At 59.0% G+C, this 25,214-nt stretch overlaps 1 protein-coding gene across 2 annotated transcripts; it reads right to left on the minus strand.

Moving 5' to 3' along the window:
- Positions 1-497: 497 nt before the first annotated feature.
- On the minus strand, positions 498-19,994 carry SPDEF (SAM pointed domain containing ETS transcription factor). Of its 2 annotated transcripts, XM_043907214.1 has the most exons (7): positions 18,950-19,994; positions 16,979-18,141; positions 7,286-7,744; positions 4,918-5,115; positions 3,245-3,292; positions 2,983-3,129; positions 498-1,143 (listed from the first exon to the last, which is right to left on the minus strand). In XM_043907214.1, exons 3-7 carry the CDS (start codon positions 7,719-7,721, stop codon positions 965-967), a joined length of 1,008 nt encoding a protein of 335 aa, XP_043763149.1. In that variant the 5' UTR covers positions 7,722-7,744; positions 16,979-18,141; positions 18,950-19,994; the 3' UTR covers positions 498-964. The 2 variants fall into 2 exon arrangements, with proteins under 2 accessions (XP_043763149.1, XP_043763150.1); XM_043907215.1 differs by lacking the exons at positions 16,979-18,141; positions 18,950-19,994 and adding an exon at positions 9,212-10,270.
- Between the last annotated feature and the right edge of the window lie 5,220 nt (positions 19,995-25,214).

Raw genomic sequence — 25,214 nt, forward strand, 5'->3', positions numbered from 1 at the left:
CCCAAGCCAGCCTCTCTTCCCCCGTTCACTGCAGGGCCGGCTCCCCCGAGGAGGGCTGAAGGCCCCCCTCTCCCACGGCACGGCTGCCTGTCCCAGAGCCCCCGGGTTGGCCCAGCAGCGGCCAGGCTGTGGGTCCCCTCGCAGGAAGGGCAGCCCTCGGCCCCTCCAGGGGGAAGTCCTGACCCCCGACAGACACGAGGACAGAAGGATGCCACCACCTCTCCAGTCCCGTGGGAGACCCTCCTCAGCCCTTGCAGCCTCTGCTTCCAGCCCACACCAGGCCAGGGGAGACGAGGGCCCTTCCAGCCCTGCATGGGCCTTGAGGACTCCCTGCCTTTCTCCCACTGCTTCCACCCATCAGCTGTCCCTTTCCTGTTAGGCTCCACTCAATGCCGCCTTCCCCAGGAAGCCTCCCTTAACCACCCCAGGCCCCTGTGACCACAATGACTTGAGTATGGATGGCTTCCAGGCTGTGCTTCTGGCTCACTGGGACCACATCAGTTCCTTAGGATCTTTATTATCCGTCCCCAGGGCACCCCTGGCTTCCCAACTCGGGGGTCCAGATGTCTCCTGGCACCATGCCAGGCGCAGTGCTGGACGGGCAGCCGAGGGCACTGGAGGGCAAGTGGCTTGGCCAAGTCACTGCCGTTCCGTTGGCTCTGCTCCGGAGCGCCTGGGGTCAGAGGCTGCAACGGAGCGGGGGGACAGCCCTGCCTCCCTCCATCCTCCGATGGGCTGGCCGTGGAGCAGTCAGGCCCGAGGGGCAAGCACCCCCCACCCTGGGGCTCTCTTCCCAGAGAGCTCACTGACATCTCGGGGAGCGGCGGGCCATCTCCTCCCTGACCTTGAACTCTGGATGTCAGCAGACTGCCCTCTTTCCCAGCTCTGGGCCTGGCCAAGGCAGGACAGGCAGGAGGGAGGTCTGGCGAGGGCACCTTTCAGGCCCGGGACCCGGTGTCCGTGCTCAGATGGGGTGCACGAACTGGTAGACCAGACGCTGGGAGATGTCGGGCTTGCGGATGATGCCCTTCTTGTAATACTGGCGGATGGAGCGGCTCAGCTTGTCGTAGTTCATGGCGGGGCGGTTCTTGCGGATGCCCCACAGTCGGGCCACCTGCGCGGAGTCCTCGATTTTGAAGATGCCTGGGGCAGCGGGGGGCCCAGGGAGAGCCAGCAGAGCAGGGGGGAGAGAGACCAAGACCAGCAGATCAGCCTCGCAGAGTCAGGGGAGGCGGGGTCGCCCCGGGGCCAGGCTAGGCTGTGGGGCCACAAGACCGTCTACCACGGCTGTTAAATCAACATGTGGGGAGGTGTAGCACAGGGCCCGGGAAGTGGGGGATCCAACTGTGGACTCACAGACCTCCTGGGTGCAGGGTGAGCCTGCGGTGGGTGACTCGGGGCCTTGAAGGCCTGGCCCTTGCCAGCGCCAGCTCCTAAACACCCCGCACTGAAGCCCCGTGGGGGGGCTCCGGGCTGCGGACACAGCTCGTTTCACAAGGTCACCTGTGCAGTTCCCCAGCCTGTAAGACCTCTGTGGGATTCGCAGCCACCTCGGCCCCACACAGCCCTTTCTGGCAGGATGAACTGGTAAGAGACGGTGGAAAGAGTGGGTTTGGAATCAAGCCCACCTGTGTTGGAATCCTGGCCCGGCTGTTTTCCAGCGTTAGAAGCTGAGACTCCCTTTTTCCGGTCAGTTAGAGGGTTTGTGGTGACCACTGTCTTGGTGAGTACAGAAAGTCCTTGGAGCAGAGCCCGGGGGAAGGGACTTTTACTCACTAATATCCCCAGTTCTCTGTCTGAAGCACCTGGCAAAACCCAGGTCAGCACACCCTCTCCAGGCAGGCTTCCCAGATCACCCCGCCTTCCCTGATCTCCCTGTCCTCTATCGTGAGATGGTCTCCCTGGGGGACCGGCTCACTCTGTCTCAAATCCACACATGAGATCACCACGGCTCATGCAGAAACTTCCCCACCCCTCCTAAGCCCTTTTCCTTCCTGAGCTCCACACTCAGCCCCAGAGTTGCTCCTCTCTGAGGTCCTCCTCAACCTGGGTACAGCTGGTCCCATCGCAGCCAGATGCATTCCGCACACCAGCTCATTTCACTGCTGGTTTTCCTACAAGACTGTAGGTCCCCTAGAGGATGGGGTATCGCTGAATCCTCCCCACAGCTCCGGGACACTATGATCCTCCATAAACATTGGCTGAGCAAGTGTGGAACCAGAGGAAGTGCTCAACGAAGGTTTGTTGGATGAATGAATCTAGTGTGTTTCACAAAGACTGGAGTCCAGGTATCCATAGCTACCAATGGCAGAATGGGACCTAGAACCCAGGTTTCTCAGCTCTGGGCCTTTTCCAAAACAACACCCGCACACCATCCAGTCCTGTGCTGTCCAGGGCAGTCACCACTAGCCACCTGTAGCTGTGAGTCCTTGAAAAGTAGCCAGCCTGAACTGAGATGCAGTGTAAGCGTGAAATACACACCAGATTTAAAAGACTTAGTAAAGCATCTCATTAATAATTTTGCAGCGATTATATGTTGAGATTAGAAGAATGTATAATATTGGATTAGATAGACGTATTATTAAAATTAAATGTACCTGTTTTTAAGCATTTTAAACTGTGGCTACTTGAAAATCTAACACTGCCTGTGTGGTTTGCTCTGTATTTCTCTCGGGACACCACTGGCTTCCTCAGTGCAGCGCTGATGTTTTGATGTAGAGACTATGTCCCGTTCTCATCAGAGTTGTACGGCCCTGCTATGTGCCGGGCACGTGGCCGCTGGGGACCCTCAGCAGGCAGAGCCTGGCGGGGGACAGGTGTGGACACAGATTGCACAGACCCTGGGCTGATCCAGTGAGAGTGCGTGTGTGGTATTCAAGGCAAAGGTGGGGGCGGCTGCAGCCCCCTGCCCAGCGCCTGGCAGGACCACAGTTCCCACCCCCTGCCTCGCAGCCACCCCGTCCTGCCCCCAGCACCACTCACCCTTCTCCTTGTTGAGCCACCGGATGAAGCGGCCGTAGCTGTGCGGCTTCAGCAGCAGCTCCTTGAGAAACTGCCAGAGGTGGATGGGCTGCCCGGAGCAGGACGAGTCCACCTCGCTATCTGTCCAGCTCTCCTCGCTGGTCGAGGCTGGGCGGTGAGGAGGTGGTGGTGAGCGGGGAGCCCTGGTCTTCAGTGGCCGCCACCCCATCACCCCCCAGACCCGGAGCTCTGGCCACCTGCCTCCCTGCCCTGCCCGACTCACCACAGAAGTGAATTGCCCCCGGGGACGTCCTCTCTTTCATCCAGGCAGCTGCGGGGCAAGGAGAGGAAGTTGGGACCCCAGAGAGACGCCCCCCCAAGGGAGGAGGAGGGCATTTGGGTGGAACTGTGGGGTCACAGAAGCCCACCCCCCGAACCCGGTGGCTCTCTTCCTCCTGCCAATCTGGGAGACAAGCTGCTTACAGAGCTGCTTCCTGGAAGAAAGTTTAGGATTTGGCAGCTGAGAGGGGCCTTCGGCGTGCGGCCCCTGGTTCAGAGAGGAGAGCACATGTTGAGCCCTGCTGGTCACCTGTGAAACGGGCCTGGGACTCCCCCTCACAGGTCTTGCACGGATGAGTGGTGATGAGGTCTGCACGGCATCCCGCTCAGAACCCAGCATAACAAAAACACTCCCTGCCCTCCGGCTGCCCCGCACCTCTCTACCCCCTCCAGCTCCCACCTGCCTCCCTCCCCAGAAAAAGCAGTGGGAGGTGGAGGCAGTCGCCTTCTGCTCACGCCACCACCCGGCTCTCAGCCTGGCACTGCCCACTGCTCTTGCCAGCCCCTGGCAAGAGGCCTGGGCTGGGGGCTGGACACTGGTCTCTGATCGGACCATGAGGGTGGGACCTGTCCCCTCATTCATCCTGGGCCCCAAGGGGCAGGGCTGCGACTCAGGGAGCAGGCGACACAGGTTTGATCCCTGGTTTGGGAAGATCCCACGTGCTGCAGGGCAGCTAAGCTGGTGTATCACAGCTACTGAGCCTGCGTGCCCTCGAGCCTGTGCCCTGCAACGAAGAGTAGCCGCACTCGCCACAACGAGAGAAAGCCCACTGGCAGCAGTGACAACCTAGGGCAACAGCAACAAACAAAAATTAATAAAAACAAATAAATTTTAAAAAAGGGAATTCCCTGGCAGTCCAGTGGTTAGAGCTCTGCGCTTTTGCTGCCAAGGGCCTGGGTTCAATCCCTTGCGGAACTGAGATCTCAAAAGCCATGTAGTCACACAATTAAAAAAAAAAAAGATTAAAATAGGTGCGCTGGTCAAACAACGAAGGGTAACAAAGGTCCAAGATACACTGTCCAGTACAAAACAGCGTGATACTCATCCTACTTGTGTTAGGAAAGGGTAGAAGTCACACTTACTCTTGCTTGTATATGCATAGACTTCCTTTGGCAAGGTACCCAAGAAATAGGCAACAGTGGTTGCCTCAAGGGAGGGGGGCTGGGGGCCAGGGGAGGGAAGTGGGAGCGGCATCCCCCAAGGTATACTGTGGTTCACAACAGTTTGTTTTTGAAAAAAATTCTGTACATTTATTGCCTTATTTCTGCTTTAATGAAGTACAACACAAAACAAACACATTTTTACAAGGACAAGGAAGGAGGACTTGGGAGGATCCAGCGTCCTGCGTCCTCACAGTCTACCGTATACTTTTAATTTGCCACGTGCTCTGTCCGAGGTTCTGTGGCCTTGATCAGGGTAGGCAGAGGGTCGGGGCTAGAGGGCTCACCCAGGATCCAGGAAGGCAGCGGTCCGTGGGGCCGGGATTCAGAATGGAACCCAGGTGGGCATAAGGGGCTGCTTCCCCCGTAACCCGCGGGCAGGCATCCTGGCCTAACTTCTCCCCTGAGGGCCCGGGCTTGGAGCCTGGGGGTGGGGCGGGGGGGTGCTCCACCGACCTGATTTCCAGATGTCCAGATGGGCGTGCAGCACGTCCCCACCAAGGGGCGAACGCTGGCGGAACTGCTCCTCCGACATGGCACACAGCTCCTTGCCCCCCAGCTCCTGGAAGGCCTTGCCCACGGGGGGCAGCCGGTACTGGTGTTCCGTCCACAGGAGCCACTTCTGCACGTTGCCGGGGCTCCAGTCCACCGGGTCTGAGCGGGAGACACTCTTTCAGCCCCGGAGTCTGCTTGAAGGCACTGCCCCGGGGGGTCCCCTCTGCCCTGATGGAGCCCCCGTGGGAATCTATGTTCTCCCGGAACGGCCTCCAGGCCAGACAGAGGCTTCAGGGGTTTTGTGGAGGTGGGTACCCAAGAAGAGAGGAGATGAGGGGAAGGATCCAGGGCCCTGAAAGCAAACATGGCTCAGGGCAGGGGAGCCTGGAGCTTCTGTACCTCCATCTCACCTGGACCTCAGCTCCTCCCACGCCCCCCCAGCCCCTCCAAAGGGCCCTTTGGGGAGCCCCAGCGCTGGAGGGGACAGTGACACGATACCAGAGACACCCCAGCTTTTTCCTTTCCCAGATTCCTCTCGCCTGCCCGAAACCCTCAAAGGACCAGAGAAAAACCCAACCAGGGATTGGCCCCACCCGCCGCCGAGGAGGAATCAAGACACAGAGGGGGCTCCTTCCCCGCGTCCAGCACCCGACAAAGGGCTGGCCGTCAGGGCACCGCTCAGCACACGTGCTCCGTGGGCAAAGGGCAGGGCAGGGGGTGCAAACGGGACCGAGGCCAGCGGGGTGGGGGCGTCTCTAACTGGGCTCCAGTCATCTCCCTGGGGAGCCACCCTGGGGTGAACCCAGCTGCGGTCTCGGACACAATGGGGCCTCCAAGTGAACGCCAGGCTCTCAGGGGGTGACCTGCAGACCGACCTGCCCCCACCTAATAAACCCATTTTCCTCCCCAGGGTCAAAGCCATTTGTTTCTGTCCCTATTGTTCACAGGGCAGGGCCCTCCCCAGCCCGGGGCGGGGGCGGGGGCACCGTGGGAAAGCCTCCGGGGTGCGGGCTGGTTGGGCCACTGGAGGAGGGGGCCCTGAGCAGGGGCTGCCTCAAGGGGGGCCCCAGCTGAGACTATTGGGGGGCAGGGGCTGGGCCCAGATGACTCCGGGGAGGAGGAGTCGGGCCTGAGGACCTTTCATGTGTGGGAGGCTCAGACACCTCGAAGGCCAAGGAGATGCATCAGACGCTCCCAAAGCTGGAAAGGCGCCGGCGGGACCGGTAGGGGCCCCAGCAGCCCCTCAACCGGCAGCATCAGCTCCGCAACCACACCCTCCAGGCCCCGGACACACACGCGCCTCACCTCCTGATGGCTCTCCTCCTCAGAGCCCTCACCCCCACCTGACCAGAGACACACTGATCTATTTATCTATGATCTGTTTCGTCACTGTAACGTCAGCTTCATGAGCAGAGGAGCCTTTCTGCTGTGTCCACGTTGAATCCCTCGTATAAGGGATAAGGGCATATTAGGTGACTGTGTTGAGCATCTATTAAGTACCAGGTACCATCCCAGGAGGTGGGGATGTGTGTGCAACCCCATGGACTGTAACCTGTCAGGCTCCTCTGTCCATGGGGATTCTCCAGGCAAGAATACTGGAGTGGGGTTGCCTTGCCCTCCTCCAGGGGATCTTCCCAACCCAGGGATGGAACTGGCGTCTCCTGAATTGGTAAGCAGATTCTTTACCGCTGAGCCACAGGGGAAGCAGGAGCTAGTGACATAGCAGTGAACGAAATAAGTGAAAATCCCTGCCCTTGGGCCATGTACCTTCCAGTGAGGGAGACAGTCGGGGAACAAGATAAACATGCAGCATATCTGACGGTAGGAGCCATGAGAGAAATAGAGCAGGTTGGAGGAATAGGAGGGCAGCAGTTTCAGTAGAAGGGTCAGGAAAGGCCTCATCGAGGTGGTACCATTTGAGTCAAGGCCTGAAGGAGGTGAGGGGTGAGCCAAGTAGATATTTGAGGGAAGAGCACTCTGTGATGAGGAACTAGCAAGTGCAAAGGTCCTGGGGTGTGAGTGTTGTGGGGAAGGCAAAGAGGCAGGAGAGTCTGGAGCAGAACAGGCCGGGGACTGTGCACTGACGTGTGAGAGCAGGAGGTGGGCCAGATGGTAGAGCTCATATTCATTCACCCAGTGCCTGCCACGTGGGGACACCAGGCTGGCACGGCCGGGGCGCAGAGAGGCTGAGAACCTTGGCTCCCAGGCTCACCGCTGCTGTGTTAGGGACTGGCTGCACGTGGAGAAGCACCAGCATCTCTGGGGGTGACCACGGTGTGCCAGGCGGCACCCTCGTCCCTCCCGGTGGCCTGGCAGAGGAGGGGCTCACCTGCCGTGATGTTGAGCAGCTTGCAGGCCGTCTCGATGTCCTTGAGCACCTCGCCCACCACCATGGACTGCACCTGCTCCAGCGAGTGCTCCTCCAGGGTCAGCCCACCCGGGGCCAGGTCCAGGCTGCCCCCCGGGGCTTGGCTGTCGATGACCGGGCACTGCTCTGGCTCCTCGGGCGGCTCCTCCCGCGCGCTGGCCCCGGGGCCCTTGGCCGCCCAGCTACTGTCCTCGGGGTACAGCATGTCAAAGTAGGAGAGGTAGAAGGTGGGCAGGCCCTGCTCAGGGGTGGCAGGCGGGCTGGGGCTCCAGTCCCGCCGCTCGGGCCCCGTGCCCCCCGCGGCCGCCTTCTCCAGGCCTGTCCGCAGCGCGCTGTCCGGGGGCAGCAGGAGGCGGCCGGGAGGCCCGGGGCTCAGGCCTGGGCTGGCACTGCCCATGCTGCTCGGGCTGGCGGCTGTGTCTACAGAAACAGAACAGGAGGGAGAGTCAGGCCCCGGTTGCTTCCCTGCCCCCGTGGGGGCCGCTAAGCTGGTTATGGAGATGAGGAGCCCAGTGGGCAGCGGCCGGGCCTGGGAGAGAGCCGGGGCTTCCGGGTCACTGGGCAGCTAAGACAGGGCTGGGCAGATGGGCCCTATGGCTGGGAGGGGACGTGCAGAGCTGCAAACAGACGTCTCCCTCGCTCCCCAGGGAAGTCGGGGTGCTGGGAGCAGTGTATTTTTACACAAGTAACCTGTTTAAAACAATCTCCTGAAGTGCTCGATCTCATTTGGTCCTCACAAAGGAAGGCACAATTAGTTCCATTTGGCAGATGAGCAAACTGGGGCCTGGACAAGGTAGCCGGCCCCCCACCCAGATCCCAGACTGCTGTCCCATCGATGAAGCTCCTTCTGTGGTGGTGGTGGTGGTGGTTTGGTTGCTAAGTCATGTCTGACTCTTTGCAATCCCATGGACTGTAGCCCGCCAGGCTCCTCTGTCCATGGGATTCTCCAGGCAAGGATACTGGAGTGGGTTGCCATTTCCTTCTCCAGGGGATCTTCCCAGCCCAGGAATCGAACCCGAGTCTGCTGCACTGCAGACAGATTCCTAATCGTTTCTGCTGGGACAAAGCTTGTTTGTTTTTGTTCTGCCTTTGAAGAGGGTAGGGAAGGGAAAAGGTCACCATGATCTCCCATGGGCCAGGTGAAGACAGACGGGAGCAAGTGAGGGTGTGGCAGGGAGAAGCCCCTCCCAGGTCAGGCAGGCGGCCCCCTGCCCCTCCCACAGGGCCGCTTTTGTGAGCTTAGTCTGACTTTTTGTGACCCCATGGACCGTAGCCTGCCCGGCTCCTCTGTCCATGGGATTCTCTAGGCAAGAATACTGGCGAATTCTTGACCCAGAGATCAAACCCTGGTCTCCTGCATTGCAGGCAGATTCTTTACCACTGGGCCACCAGGGAAGCCCCGCAGGGTCGTGCGGGGAGTATGGATAAACTCTCAGCCCAACGATGCTGACGTGGCCACCCAGCAACACCCCCACTCAGGGCCAGGCTCCTGCTACCCGCCCCTCCTCGTCCTGCCCTGAAAGGTGCTGCCACGGCCTCTCCCAGCTCCCGGGGCCCTCTCCTCTCCCCTCACGCCTTAGAGGAACTCGCAGCTCCCCAGGTGGGAGGTGCCCACGCGCACGTTTCTGCGGACCTACACACCCCAGTTTCCTCACGGCTGCAGGGGCTGGAGAGAAGGCCAAGGCCCAAGGGGACAGATGAGGCCCTCGGCAAGCCCACTCCCCCCGGGCTCCCCAAGGCCACCCAGGGGGCACCGTTTGGCCTCAACGCGAAGACTCAGAGGCCTCCCTCCCCATCGGTCCCCAGACTCTGCTGCCCCCGGACCCTTTCCTCTGAGCCCCATATTGGAGGTTTGGGTGAGGCAGGGGACCTGCATTGTGTACGTACAGCAAAGAACTGGGGTCCCTGGGATACTTCCGTGACTTGAGAGTCAAGAATACAGCAGGACAGATGTGGGAGATGACCAACAAATACATGCTCCCCGTAACACGGTGGGTCATCCTCAAAGGTGGAAAGGAGCAGATAAACCTGATAAGGGCAAGTTCATATGTGTCCTTTCTTGGGGGTATTTATACTTTATACAGTGTTCTCAAAATGTGCCCGCATCCGCACCACTCATAAGGAACTCGAATTTTCAGGCCCACATCAGAGCTCCTGAATCAGAAGCTCAGGGTTGGGGAGGAAGGCCCAGCAAGGCATTTCTTTTCTTTTTTTCTGGCCACACCTCACGCTTGTGGAAACTTAGTTCCTTGACCAGGGATTGAACCTGTACCCGCTACAGTGGAAGTTCAGAGTCCTCACCGCTAGATTGCCAGGGAATTCCCAGCAATGAGTCTCAACAGGCCTTTTGATTGTGATGGGGGTTCAAGTGTGAGAACCGGCTTTGAAGGCACCTGGCCAGTATGAGGGGGAGGCTTTACTAGAAGCTCTGTAGACCTGCTCAGCCGCAATGTGCAGGTGGGGTAGAGAAAGAGCCCCATTTGGAAGGTTCTGGCTTCTATACCTAGAGCTGCAGCTAGTACAGCTGCATGCAACTCAGAAAATAATGCCCTTTCCTCTCTGGGCAGTGCGGCTTGGTGAGTGGAGCCCAAGTGGAACTTCAGCTCCCCTTGTCCCTTACCCTTGTGCAGTACCCAACCTGCCCAACCTGACTTGGCAGCTCTGCTCTTCCTGTGGCACAGAGAATGCCAGCAAGAAAGAAAGGTGTTCCCTTTCATTTCAAGTCTCCCTTTCAAGTTCCTTTAAGTGACAAGGAAGGAAAGGTTGGGGTTGGGTGGGCAGGGATGGGGGGGCCAGGATTGCGGGGGACAGAGGGCAGGCTTGGAATTATTTCAAGTCCTTCTGTGCAAACACACGTGTGTGCTGTGAGCCCATGTTATTTACCCAGGCAGAGCCAACAGCCCGCTCTGCCCTGGGTCCCCACCCCGGCCTGTGCCCACACCCTACCTCCTGCGGAGCCCCACCCCTGGAGAGCCCCCTCAACCCCACCCTTCCCTCATCACCCCGCCCCATCCACGTCCCCAGAACTCCCCGACCTGCCACGTTAGGACAGTCCCTGCCAACACCTTGGGCCGTGTGCCAGGGAGACAGAACCTCTTCCAACGGGCAGGAGAAATTGCCTCCCTCACGGCCCTCCTGTTTGCTTGGCCTCGGTCACAGGTAGGACGGGGGCACAGAGGCACGAAGGGTCCGTGAGGATGAATGGCTAGGGCGTAGGGGTTAGCATCGGCCAGGCGAGGACATGACGACACATCCCTGACACATTGGTCAAGCGACTTCGGGGGCCCTCACCTTCACCCCCTTCCCGAGGGAGCCTTAGTGCTCATCCCTGCGCTGTGGCGGGGAAGTGACAGTGCAGAGAACAAACGACTCAGATGCAGGTCTTCCAGCTCCTGGCCCAGGGATCCTTCACCAGCAGAGAACTCCAGCCTTCTCCTCCACACCCCACATTCCAGCCCCCACCCCCGTCACCTTGCTCCTAAATGCCAAGGAACCTGCTCTCAACCAAGGCTTGGTCCCAGCTCCAACACCTCCCTGGTGAAAAAGAAGTTAATGATTAACCATGCGGCAGGGGGAAAGAGCCCATGGCCTGCAGGTGGGACGCAGTGTGGAAGGCTGAGCCCAGCCCAGGGGACTTGGGTTTTCTGGTCAACGAGCCAGGGGCTGGTGTGTCCAGCCTGCAACTCTGGCATCTTCTCCAGGCTCTAGGGCTGGACCCGGGAGGGCAGAGAATGCACATGGAGTACCTCATGTGTACATGCTACCCTCTGACTACCCACAGGGGCTCAGGGACCTTGCTTTGTGGATGTGGACAGTAAGGCTCAGAGAGGCCGTGCAGCTTGCCTGAGGGCCCCAGCTGGCCTTGAGTGGTCTCTGCTCTTGTACCACGTGCCCTCTGAGGCTCCTGCTCTGGCTGATCCCATCTCCCCAGGGCCCTGCCCACCTCCTGATTGGCCAGCTTGGTCTTCCAGAGTCCATTCCTGCCTCCTATCCGCTCACTCCACTGCACAGTCAAGCTCATTTCCCTCCAACACCCTTTTATCGGGCAGCCCTGGGCTCTAGAACCTCCCATGGCTCCCCACCGCCTGCCCTGCCTGATCCCAGGGGCTGGTGCCCACCTCTGAGCGCTAGAGCTCAGAGCCCAGAGCGGGAAACAGATTTATTCACTGGTTAGGGGCAGGGTCTGGAGCAAAGCACATATCCAGGCTCTGATGGGAACGGTGTTTCTCCCTCAGATCCTGAGCTGTGGGCGTGACACGGCTATTTTCTCTTGTTTTCATCATCCCCCTGCCCACAATGCCCTTCCCTTCTCATCACAGTTCAGCTCAAAGTCCTCCGTGGCCGCTCCCTCCTCTGACTTTTCAGCTCCCCCGTCTGTGCAGTTCAGCCATGAGTACGTTCGTTGGTGATGGTCTCCGCATGGGGACACTGGGAAAACGAGGCTCAGAGAATGGCCAGGAGGTGTCTGTAGTCACACAGCAGTGCCTGGATCACTGCACCCTGGGGTCCTGCGACAAATCCGGGCTCTGTCAAGTCCCGCTCCCTCCCGAAAGCCCAGGCCCGAGGGGCTGCCCGTCTCCTGAGCAATGCCTCCAGCTCCCAAACCTCGAGCTGATCTTTTCTGGATTAAGGCTCAGTGTGTCCTGGTTCCCTCTTGCCCAAGAGGCACTGGCTCTGACTCCAGACAAAGAAATTTGGTAACAGCTGGTGGAGGCCGAGGCCCAGAGACAGGGCAGACTCACGCGGCTGCAGCCAGAGGGATTACCACCTTGGCCCCTTCTCTCCGCACCTTGTGGTCCCCCAGGAAGACAGAGAGGGGGCAGGGGGCAGGGGGACCCAAAGTTAGAGATCTACGGCAGCTGTTTCCTGCCCCTCCACCCGGACGTTAGAAAGATGCTCAGACAGCTCCCGAAACCACAGCCCCAGGGAGTCACCAGGAGGATTTTACTGAGGCCCTGGGCTGTCATGAGGGTGGAGCCTGTCTCTCACATTCTGCTCAGATCTTACTCCCAATGGGGTTGTGGGGTGGGGGCGGTAAATATGCCTCGAGCCCCCACCTCAATCCTAAGACACAACCTTAGTCTGCCCAGGGCCCAGGACTGCAGGAGGAGAGGGGAGGGACAGGCCTGCCACTCGGCCCAGAGTCTCCTCACTCCAGCATCTGGGGGCAGACCACCTCGGGTTTCCCCACCAGTGGCGGCCCTTTCCTCCCTCCATTCTAACCTCTGGGTCCACATGAATGGGTCAGAATGAGGGGGCTTTGGCGGTGCAGCCCCTGGGAGCCATGCAGAGTGGGCAGGGGCCACGTGGGCCTGTCCCCTCAACTCCCAGGCAGTCGGTCAGCACCTTGGAGAGAAGCTGGGCCTACCCAGGCCAGTGTTCAGGGCCCGGCTGCTGAGGTCTGAAGCCTCCCTGCCTCTGGCCTCAGCCTTCGTGCTCCCCTAGACAGGCCCTTCCTGCCCTGCCTACTGCCCCCGTCCAGCCCCCTCACTGCTCCTGGGACAGCTGCTACACTCCTAGGAAAATGCAGCTCCCCTGCCCTCCGAGACTGCTCTTCAAACCAGCTAGATCCAGGGACTTCTCTGGTGATCTAGTTGCTAGGATTCCAGGCTTTCACTCCTGAGGGCACAGGTTCGAGTCCCGGTCAGGGAACTAAGATACCGCACGCCGCACAATGCAGCCAACATAAAGAAAAGAGAGGAATGAGCTGGAAGCAACTAGCAGAAGCAAAACTTCGACTTGGGGAGATTTAACTTGGGGAGCCAGTCCTCAGGCCTAGGGAGACTTGGGAGTAGGGTCAGGGCCAAGCAGTAGGAGGATGGGGGGCAGGAAATAAAAAGAGTCGGGGGACATAAGGGAATTGTGATCAGCTCAGATGGTAAAAGTATCTGCTTGCAATGCAGGAGACCTGGGTTCGATTGGGAAGGGGGTCGATTGAAGGGTCGGGAAGATCCCCTGGAGAAGGAGATGGCAACCCACTCCAGTATTCTTGCCTGGAGAATCCCATGGACAGAGAGGAGCCTGGCGGCTTGCAGTCCACGGGGTCGCAAAGAGCAACTTCGCTTTCTGCGGTGCCCGCTGTTCCCGTGGGCAGCCAGGAGCCCAAGGCATGAGTACGTACCAGCAGCCCCCCCCCAGTCACTCCTGCGCGTGGGTATATTAGGCATCCACTTCCCCCCCCGTCCCGCCTCACTGACTCCACTTCCAGCCCTTCCAGGGACAAGGTGAAGGCCAAATAAATAAACTGCTTGGGCTCCCGCCGCGGTCTCCTCGGGCAGCCAGGATTATTCCCACCTGACAGGCAGGGGCGGTGAGTGCCTGGGGGCATGTGTCCATGGTGATCGGGCGGGGACTGGGAGTCAAGGGTGAGCTCTGCCCTCTTTCCTGCTGAAGTCTTGGCACCTTCCGACTTCTAGGGTCACCCCTGTTGCCTCGCTCAGGCTACCTGCAGGGCCAGCCCCACGGAAGTCGTACTGGGGCGTCTGGGTGGCATGGATGCCTGAAGCCTGCAGGTACATGGACCCCCCTCAGCCCCAAGCTCACCCCTGTATTCGAGTTTTCTCCAAAGGCATGGGAGGCCTGGAAGGAACTCGAGGCCTCAGCATCTGGAGATGTGGGTTCATAATCTGCTGTTTCCACTGTATCTGAGGCCCTGGGCAGCCCCTGGTCTCCTCGGCCTCAGTCTCCTCCTCTGTTCTTCCAGGAGATAAGTCAGCTCCCAGAGCTCTTCTGGCCCAGACACTGTCTGGAGTCTGTGACCCCATGACCTCCATCGTGCCTGCCAGGCTGACTTGGGTTGGACATCAGAGGCAGGAAGAACTGGTCCCAGCAGCCCTCAGGCCAACTCGCTGCCCTGAGAGCAGAGACCTGGGCCCCACCCCTGCCTAACCCAGGCGGTCACCCCCAGACCCCTCTCCTCAATCCCAGAGCTGGAGCGAAAAGGAAGGGCCCCTTGGATTCTGGAGGTCCCGGAAGGACCTCATTAGCCCTTCCTACAGTCCAGGGAGGGTGCTGGCCCATCTGACTCCCACAGGGTCCCACTCCGGGCCCTGGCCTAGGAGGAGTGACCTGGAGGAGTCTGGAGGCCCGGAGAGGTGGGAGAGGAGAATCTGGCAGGGGGCACCTCCTGGACTGGGAACATGCAAATGAGGCAGGGGAAGGAGCCTGGCATTAAATGTCAGGAAGGGCCCAGGGCAACTCAGCTTGTGCAAAGTTTGCTTTGGGAAGAGTTGCTCCACCTGACAGGCCACTCTCCTGGCCAGGGGTGCAGGGTGGAGCATGGAGCAGGGTGGGGGCGGCGGAGGGTCCCACGCTGCTTGGAGCCCCAAGCCTAGCTCTGGCAGCGGGGCAAGAAACTCAGCTGCATGTCTGTTGAATGGGCTGTTAAGAGCAGGTCTTAAAAGGGTTGTGGAGATTGAGGGGGACAGTGGATGGAAATTCCTTGCGAATTACAATGGGCATGCATGAAGGTGGCAGGTGAGGGGACCAGGCTGGAGAAGAAGGAGGGAAAGGGGACAGGGTGAAGAGTGACGGGAACAAAGGAAGAAGCAGGTGGTGATGCTGGATGGAGGGGCAGGGCCAAAGGGTGGAGTCTGGGGGAGAGTTGAGAATGGTGATGGGAGAGGCCTGAACCTTGCCCCAAGGTCAGCCTACTCTCTAGCCGGGTCCAGGGCAGCTGCTGGCTGCACTCACTCCTCCCTGGCCTCTAGGAGGAGCCCAAACCAGAGGCCCCCACTTCCCCTGACCTCAGCCTAGGAGACCAGACTGGGAAACCACACAAGTTTCACAAAGCGCTAAATCCCGCCAGCCAGCCTGCCTCCACCAACTCCTACACAGCCTTCAAAACCCCGCTCCAGGTTGCTTCTTCCACGAAGCTTCCTTTCACAGAGGAGGCCACCTTGTCTAACCTGCTGGAAGCTCAGGGAGTCAGAGGGACTTGCCTGGGGTGACACCTTGCTGGTTCTGACCTGCCCCTTCTTGCCCTCTGCCAGAGGGCCCTGTCCCCAGTTACACTCAGGCTGCACCATAGTCGCCCAGCACACAGCTGTGCTCTTGTCTGTTGCAGGGTTATTCCCTTTATGGCTGCAACCACCTCCGTGGCAGGAAGTGGGCTCTCCTGGTTCCTCCACTCACCGCCAGGCTCACACTTTCTGAGCACTGATTGAGCACCTACTGAGTTCCACCCTATTTCCTCAGGCTCGGTTGACAAGAGACGTTTTGCGTAATCCAGCGGCTTGTGGCAACCCGGTGGCACAGCATCTGCCAAACCGTTTTATAATCAGAAACACAATAACCAAGTCCGGCAGGGCCTGAGTTCTCAGCTCTGGGCCCCTCATGGTGCCTATTAGGCTCTCAAAGGGGCAGGTGGCTCCTGACCCCATGAGAGACCACCTCCTCCACACCCCAACCTCCCGGGAGCTCTGAATTCTGAATTTTGGGGGAGCCCTGAGCAGCTGGGGGGGAGTCCCTGGCTCCGGCCCTCCCCCCATTGGACCGGGGTGAGCAGACTGGCTGGCTGAGCTGAGCCCTGGCGTGGGCACCCCGTCTGATGGGTAATCTCCTGCCTGCCACCTGGGGCCTGGGGCAGCCCCAGCACCTGTTTGCTCTGTTACTCAGCCGAGCAGCTGGGGAGATGGTTGCTTTCCTGGGGATGGCCATGAAGCTGTTTATTGGGGAGGTAGGGGCAGGAAGTGAGGCCAAGTCCCAGGCCTGGCTATAGAGGAGCAGAAAGGCCATGGCTGTCAGGCAGGGGATAGCCCGCTTGAGGCCTGAGTGCGGGCTGCTGGGTGGGCCCAGCTGGAGGGGAGAGGGGCCCCGGGCTAGCTCAGGGTACTGCCCCCACCCCGCATGCACGCATGCACACATGCACACACACCTTGTCCAACTCCAGGGCAGGCTCCAGCCACCGAGACCCTTCAGCCCTCCACGCTGTCACCCCCATCACCCAGTTCCTTCCCCCCCACTGGAGGCACATGGCAAGTCCTAGAAGGGGGCACCTCCAGGCCCCTGCCCTCACCCGCACTGTTTTCCCCATGTGCCCAGAGGCACTGTGCCCCCCAGGGACTCAAGGCAATCACTCCGATCCCCTGGTTCCCGTGCGCACCACACCCACCCCCCCACCCAAGCCACTGGGCTCTGGGACTGTAGCCCCTGCTCCAACCCCGGACCCTGGCCCTGACCCGGAGCCTCCAGGCTCCAGCAGGGCCCTGCCCACTCGTGACCAGGCTCTGAGAGACCCTGCCCCTGGCAGAGCAGCCATGCTGGCAGCCACGGAAAGGCTGCCTGTGTTTAACTAGCCAAGCAGAACCAGCCTGGTCTCGGGCCGAGGCTCCGCACCTGCAGAGCCGCCTCCCCGCAGGCTGGGCAGGGTGGGCTCAGTGCGGAGCTCAGATGGGCTCATCACAGACGTGGGGCACCCCAGGCCGCCCTCCCCAGGCCAGGGGGCTCAACTGGGCCCTGGGATCAGCCCGGGGGGTGGGGGCAGGCTGGGCAGGCAGTACGCACAGGGATCGGGGGCTTCTGAGGCTGAAGGACCCAGATCAGGGTCATCAACACCTGGGAGCCTGGCATTGAAAGTTCCCTCCACCACCCACCTCCCCAGAGCTGGCAGGGGAAAGCCCCCATGGCCGGGCACTGCCCCCCCACCAGACTTACCCGTTAGCTGCCTGGTGCCCAAAGAGTCGTCCGCGGTGGTGCCAACCTTGGGGACCAGGGGGAGGCACAGGCAGCTGGGACCACTGCTGGGTCTCAGCCAGGCATCTGGGGCGCCGGCGGTACCAGGGGCTGGCAGGACTGAGGGCGGAGGTGGCACTCGGGTGGGCCGCCGGGGGCCTGGCCACCCTCGACGGGCGGCTCTCTGAGGTCTCAGGGCTGCACGCCCCGTAGGGAGCCCCCCTGCCCCCAGCTCAGGGCCACTTGCTGGCACCGTGGCGAGACCCAGCCAGGGGGGCTTACAAGGGAGGCCGCGGTGGGCTCAGGGGACCGGGTCTGCGGGGCAGTGTGGACACGGGCGGAGTGCAGGAATGTGCTGGGAGGAAGTTAGGCAGCAAGAGATGAAGAGTTGGCTGGGGCCTGATTTCCCATTATAAGTAATCCTTCCTTATTTACCTGAACAAATACGCTCCCTGCTTACCTCAGACCACAGACGGGCTCCTGGTTAACCCTTGCAGGCCTCCCCCTCCTCGCTGGGGGAACCACCCCCTGGCAGCCTGGGAACTCATTCAGTCACTCATTCATGCATTCATTCACTCACTCACTCACTCATTCATTAGTTGATATATCGTTACCGAGTTCATCTTACATGCAAGGTACAGGGGCTATATCGAGTGGGGTCAGCTGAGGGCAGGGGACAGATGAGCAGGCAGCATTAGAAAAAGCCCAGTGGAGGGATGTGGGAGAACACTGACAGTGGGCATCTGGCAAAGGAAGTCAGCAAGGGCTTCCTGGAGGAGGCGTTGTCTGGCTCCCCAGGTCAGGGGTGGCGAGAGCTTTGGGGAAAGAGACCCAAGGCTCACAGGCCCGCCCACCCTATGCTCTGCCCCACAGGGCCTGGCGCAGGCCTGTCATAGCTTGGTTCTCAGGAAGGACCAGTAGCTCGCTTTCCCAGGCCCGGAGCAGCGGTCAGCCAGCAGCAGCACAGAAGCTCCAGCCCCAGCACCCACCTGGGCTCCTCCAGCTCTGGGAGACCAAGCAAGGCCACGCAGCCAAGCTCTCAGCTTCTTCCTCGTCCTGCCAGGTGGGCTGAGGGCTGCCCTGCCCTCCAGGGCCTCTTGTTCTGAATCACCTTGGAAGGGCGCCTGGCATCTGCAACCCCCACGCTGTCAGACGGAGGCATTTCAGAGAGTATTTATTGTTATGTTCCCATTTCAGAAGTAATTGTGTCACTACAGTCACACAATTGTGTGACAACTTACAGTATGATTTTTCTAGGGCCTCTGGAAGATTCCAAGGCCTTCAGAACCTTGCCCCCTCACCTTAACTGATGCCAAAATTCTCTACCATATGGTTGCACTTTTCACCCTGGAGAGCCTGTGCTTAGCTGTTAACTATCACAGGTGTCTTGGTAAGGAGGAATTATCAGAGTTATTTCCCTGAGAAGGTGGAGGTAGGATGGAATGGAGATTGGGGAGGTAACATGAGTTTCCAAAACGACTACAGTCAACCATCCCAGTCTTCCAGAACCAAGAAAAAAAGAAAGAACTCCAACATTCCCAAGCGGGACCTTCTCTCCATTCTCCCAGAAGCTTGTGTTTGTATTAGCACTAATAGTAATGGCCACTGAGCACTTACTAAGTGCCAGGCACAGTTTATCGCTCATGAGACACTAAGGTATTGATCACATTATAAGTACTGTAACATGGGTGAGTACAGGGAGTATTCAATAAATGCTTATTGAATGGATGGGGTGTCATAGATAGTCACCCCCAACATCCATTCTCTTTTCCTCAATAAACAAACCCCTACTTTATCTGGGAACCTGGCTACCTGGAACTAAGACTATCTCAGACTCCCTTGCAGCTAGATGCGACGGTGGGACCAAGTAGTGGTGTCATGTGTTACTTGCTACGAATCTTTCTTAAAAGTAAACTATCAAGAAAAAAAAGTAAACTAGCATGTATGATTTACCTCCTTCTTCTTTATCCTTCCTCTGTGTTACTGCCTGGGATGCAGCTGTGATGGCTGGAATCTTGGCTGCCATTTTGGACCATAGAAACAAAATGCTGGAGCAGTGAGCTGGAAGGAGCTTAGGTCTTTGAGGACTGCATAAAACCTCCATACTGGCTTTGGATTGCATGTCTCAGGACTTCTGTGAGAGAAACAGACCTTTGATTTTTGTTAGGTGGCATCTTTATTACTCAAAGTCAAGCCTGATTCTATGCGACAGACCAGAAGATGGGAAGATAGATGAAGACAGAATACTCTTGCAGCCAGAGAAGACATTTCATGACTGGGTGGCACTGAGAAGGGAACTGATCATACCACAGAAAACCTTGACCTTGGGAAGGCTGCTCCTTGAATGCTGGTACAGCTTTGCCTTGGGCCCAAAGGAGCACTTCATAGGTGTCTCCAGGAATGGTGGGCCTGCGTGGATGGACCAGGCTAAGCTGTGCTGAGAATGGACAGTGATTATACCCACCCAGGCCTGGAATAAGGAAACAAAGCTGCCTTTGGAGGATGGAAAGATCCAAGAAGTAGCAAGGATAGGACCCTGCATCCACTCAGCCAAGGTTCACACGGACCACAGCGCTAAGAGGCTGCGTGGGAGGATGTCCGTGGTGGGCTCAAGGCAGGTTTGGTGCTCACCTGAGGCAAACCTGCCTATGGGCTCCAGGGGAAGGGAGGGCCAAATAAGGGACTCTGGGTAACATACCCCACCAGCACCTTGATCCATCCAGCACGGTGTTGTAACACCAGCTCAGGGTTTGACCCAAATACACACCCTAGTTCTGTCACCTTCCACCTTTGTGACTTTGGCCAGAACCTACCGAACTCCCCCTTCCCCTCTCTGAGGCACTCTCAGAGCTGTGGTATTAGTGTTAGTCACTAAGTCATGTCCAACTCTTTGCGACCCTATGGACTGTAGCCCGCCAGGCTTCTCTGTCCATGGAATTCTCCAGGCAAGAAAACCAGAGTGGACAAGAAAACTAAAAGGTTCCTTCTCCAGGAATCTTCCCAATGCAGGAATCGAACCGAGGTCTTCTCACTGCAGGCGGTTTCTTCACCGTCTGAGCCACCAGGGAAGCCTAGAGTTGTGGTGAGGGGTGAGATGAAGTTGTGAAAGTGCTCTGCAAACCTCAACGCCCTCTCCCAGGGCCTTGCCAATGACCAACCACAAAGCCATGTCATCTTATTCCCCATAGCAGCCCTTTCAGGTAACTTACTGTGCCCAATTTCCAGGTGAAGAAACTGAGGCCCAGATGTTACAATGTCTTGTAACAAGGTCATGATGATAATCAGATATAAGCTCATATCTGAAGTTTCCTCGATCACCTTATGCCTGATAGTACCCTCTTACTAGCCACCTTGTTCCCTTGGGGTCAAGTCCCAGGTCCTTGGCATGGCTCACTCGGTCTAGTAGAGTTTCCGTCTCCTGCCCACAGCTCCCCAAGGCTGGTCTCCCCTTCAGTTCCCCCTTAGGCCAGCCCCTCAGGGGGTGAAATCTGCCCCCTCCTGTTCTCCCCCACCCATCCATTACGGGCAATGCCTTTCCCACATCCACCCGCTGCCGACCTGGGGTCCAACACACACCCACTCCATCCTGGAACTTTTCTCTGACCTACTGAGATAACATTCTCTCCAGCCACTGGGGTTTCTCAGGCTTGAGTGTGTACACGGGGAGCTGTCACCCCCTCAGGCTGTGAGCTCTGACAGCAGAGCAGGAGCCTGGTGGAGCCATCGCCCTCTGAACACCCGGATGAACCGGGAAAGTCCTTTTTCTGTCATTCAAATGGAGTTGAGTTTCTTCTTCAGTGGAAAGAATCCTCATCTTTTGAGCCCCAACTCAAGAGCTCTCTACTCCAGAGAGTTTTCTCGTGTCCCCTCGAGCCCCTGCAGACCCCACATGTCCCAATTCTTTGTCTCCATTTCCCAGTGTTTCTTTCCTTCCCCAGACTCTAACTCCTTGAGGGCAGGGACTTCGCCCAGCTGGAGCAGCCTCAGAGTCAACACAGATGGTGATTTCTGGAGAGCTGGCTCCGGAGCTTTCCTCCCTGCATCCAAGCCCATCAGTGAGTCAAGAGCATGGATGGGAGGCAGGGCCCAGGGCTTGGCTTGGCGCTGCCAGCCCCTGGCCCCCTCTGGACCTTCATCACCTCCCCTGTGAAATGGAAATAACACCTGCCCTGCTGATCCTGCTGGCAGGGCCTTGTGATGAGTGATGAAAAACTGAGAAAGGAAGTGGAAAGGGCAGTCTGTCTTTGTCTATTGGTCAGTTGGTCAATAGACTGCTGCTCCCATGTCCTTGGGTCCCACTCTCCTAGGATTCCCACCGCCTGGAACATGCAAGGTAACCGGGCCGTGACACGGTGCTCTGGGCAGGCCAGCAGGCATTCACTGAGCACCTACTCTGTGCCAGGCACTGTATGGGCGCGAGGGGCAGGGTGGCCGGGCACAGTCTGTCCTGGAGGAGTTCAAGGCCTGGTGGCCTCGGAGGGCCCAGGTGACCCCCAGCGTCTCTCCCAAGGCTAGCCACCTATGGTCACTGGTTTCACGAACACCTACTGTATGCATGACCCTTTCCACTCTGGGAAAAACCAACAAGAGATGCCAAAGGCTTTTCCTCACCAATGCCATCCCTCCTCCTCCCCCGACATTCCCCTCCAGAACGGAGGCTAAGCAGAAGGACCAGTCTTCCCTGTGTCTAAGGTCTTTGGTGCTCACCCCCCAACACACTCTTGTCTACAGCCTCATCCACCCACCCCATCACTGGTTCACACCTCGGACAAAGCTGAGGAAGCCTCACTCCACCCCAGGACCCCAGAGCTCTCAGGAGCTTCCTGCCAGAGATGAGCTCCAAGCCTGGGGAAACTGGCAGGCCTCTCAGGGGGTCAGAGAGGACACAGATACGCAGACACACACAAGCGCACAGAAATATACACATGACGCATCTGCTTCTGTCCCGCCAGGCCCCTGTGATGGTAGAGCAGGGTGATGACCCAAGATACAACCTGGCCCTGGGCCGGATCTCTGCCATCTATTCACTGCACACACGTGGGCTGAGGCCTACTGTGGGCCAAGCAGGGCTCCTCAGGATACAGCAGTGAACTCTGGTTGGTTTACATTCTAGAGGAGAAAGACAGATGGTCAACAGGAAAAGTAACAAAGGAGTGAATTACATAGCACTGCTAGGGGCTGATGAGGGCCATGAAAAACAGCTCCTGGGGGGTGCTGGGTGGGATGCAAGGGGCAACCTGAAACAGGGTGGTCAGGGCAGGCCTCCTTGGAGAGGTGCGATCTGAGCAAAAACGTGAAGGCGGTGAAGATGTGAGCCCCGAGTTACCTGTAGGCATTCCAGGTGGAGGCAAAGCTGGAGGCTGGAGCAGAGGGCAGGGAGAGGAGGGGGATGAGGCCCGGGGAGGACTAGACGGCAGCCTGGGAGCCTGGGCTCCTCGCTTTCCAGGCCTTCCTGCACAGCACTTACCCCGGCTCCCTGCGCGCTTAACTCACGGCAGTGTCCCCGGGAGGCCCCGGGAGGCATCTCCCATTCGCGGCCGGGTTAAACCGCAGAGAGGAAACTGAGGCAGGCGGAGGGCGCGAAGGCCGGGAGCCAGGAGCCCAAGACAGGCCCGCCCCCGCCACGGCGGCCGCCTCCCCACCCCCGGGCATCGGTCGCCCCTCCCGGCCCGCTCCGCGGGGGCGCCGGGTGCACCCCCGGCCCGGCCCGCCGTCGTGGGGGGTGGGGGCGGCGGCCCGCGTCACTCCCGTGCCCGCGAGTCGCTGCCTTTCCCCCATTAGTGCGGGGCCGCGGGCAGACCAAACCGCAGACCCAGATAAGAGCACAATCGAACCTGTTTTGCTCGCAGGCCGTCCTGGGGGCTGGGTGGGAAGTCGGGGAGGCCGCTGGCAGCGCCCCGCGCCTGCTATCAGCCCCTTTGAAATTTACTCACCTTATCAGGGCCGCGCTTTCCGAGGGGGGCGGGGGGGGGGAGGGGACCGGGAGGCTGCCTTCCTTCCGCGGCTCGTGCCCAAAGGAGAGGATGGGGTCACGTCCTGGGAAGGGCCCCCCGGCCCCCCACCAAGGACTCAGCCCCCCCACCCCCGTCACTGCCACGCAGGCACCGCCCAGGCCGAAAGGTGCCCCCCTCCCATCCTGCCCTGACCTGGCACCCCACACCTGCAGCACCCACTCCCTCACCCCCTCCCCAGCCGCGGGCGCCTGTAACACGCCGACCCCCCAGTCACACCCTCGGCAAATGTTTATTTGCTGAGCACCTGCTGCCCGCTGAAGGGACACACCAACCTCACTCCCCCACGGAGCTGACGCTGGAGCTGGGGAGACAGTAAATAAACACAAATAAGTAGGTAAGAGAGTGTGTCCGCAGGTGATGACCCCTGCAGTGGGGCAAAAACAAGCAAGGGTGTAGGATGGGAAGTGTTGGGCAATTTTAAGTGTGTGTGTGAAGGGGGTGAGGGGTCGGGCAAAGTCTGAGAAGTTGATGTTTGAATCAAGACCGGAAGGATTCCAACTCTCTCCCTGGGGTTAGAATCCCATGGAAGGGCAGAGCCAGGAGGAGAGATTAGCCAGTCCTCTGAGATCCTTTTTTACTGAGGCTCAGAGAGGGTGATGAAATGCCGAAGGTCACACAGCACCATGGCAGCAGAGCCAGCCAGAGTTCGAGCCCAGCCAGGACCTTTCTCTGCATTCCCGTGGCCCCTGGCCTGGGGCCCTGCCAGGGCCCTGGGCAGGACAGTAGGCCATTGTTGGACAGTTTGGGGGGTGGGCTGAGCCTGGAAGTGCAACGTCGACAGCCGTCTGACTCTGCCTTTTGTAGACCAGGCACCCGCCAGGTGGAGTTTGAGGCTGAGGGTCAGGGCACGGCCCGGTGGGAAGGCTGCAGGGTATGTGTAGATGGTGTCGTGGTGGGGACGGCAGCCCAGTGTCCGGGTCCTCTGGCTCCCTCGCCAGCCCTGTTCTCCATCGGCCCCGGATGTCCAGGTCCACAATGGCCCAACCTGGAGGGTGAGTCCTTCCAGGAGGAGCCCCTCTTCTAGCCTCAGCGCTCCCTCCGGACACACGCTCCTGCGGTGAAGGGTGAGTGGGTGACCACCCGCAGAGTGGCCGTGGAGCCCTGCGGCCAGGAGGGGCGGAGCCCGGGGCCTGGCTGAGGCCCGACAGGCTCTAAGGAGATAGATGAGAAATCAGAGCTGAGGGGCTCAGGGCCCCAGCATCCAGAGACCCTTGGGCACTGTTTTTATGGAGCTGCAGAAGCATCTGGGAGGAGCAGGGCCTGGTAACACTTTAAGTCCCAGCTCTGCTGCTTCTGGCTGTGTGACCTTGGGCAGGTCCGTTTCCCACCCAGCCTCGGTTTCTCTTCTCACTGAAAGGGGAGCAAGAATGTCTTCTTCAAAGGGATGTTGTAAGGAGCAAACGAGAGAATGTGCGAGTGCCTGGCACACAGCCAGGACCCGTTGACAGTGGGAGGGTCTCCCCGTGGGGACCTCTGTCTCTCTCGTCTAGATGTGGCCAGGGTCAGGGAGCACTGAGCAGATGCCAAGCACTTAGAGGCTGTTTTTAGGACCCTTGTTAACTGGATTGACCACAATCCTGAGTTTATGACCCACGCTCACCATAGGCCCTCTCGATTATTAATCATGTAATGAACACAGGGACCCAACTGCTAACCCAGGGTCAAGGTTATTACCAGCCATGCTACTGAATTAATTCACGTATTTCTCACATTAATCCTCCCACACTTAAAATTTTTTTTTAATTTTATGTGTTTGTTTTTATATTTTAGTTTTGGCTGCTCTGCGTCTTCACTGCTGCACACAGGCTTTCCCTAGCTGTGGTGAGCGGGGGCTACTGTCTAGTTGGGACATGCAGGCTGCTCACTGCGGTGGCTTCTCTTGTTGCAGAGCATGGGCTCTGGGGTGTGGGCGCAGTAGCTGTGATGCACCAGTTCAGTTGCCCCATGTCATGTGGGGTCTTCCCAGACCAGGGACTGAACCCATGTCCCCTGCATTGACAGGCGGATTCTTAACCTCTGGACCACCAGGGAAGCCCCCCTCCTAGACTTTGACCCCAGTGTGTCCCCATTTTACAGATGAGGAAATTGAGGCACAACTGAAGATTCAGTACCTCCTGTCCACTGATGCTGGAGATTCACTGGGTACATTTTTCCAGTTGACTTCCTGTTCTGGGCTCCAGAGCCCCTGATGACGAGTCTCCACA

The sequence above is a fragment of the Cervus elaphus genome, chromosome 7 (assembly GCF_910594005.1).
Source record: "Cervus elaphus chromosome 7, mCerEla1.1, whole genome shotgun sequence".
Lineage (NCBI taxonomy): Eukaryota > Metazoa > Chordata > Mammalia > Artiodactyla > Cervidae > Cervus > Cervus elaphus.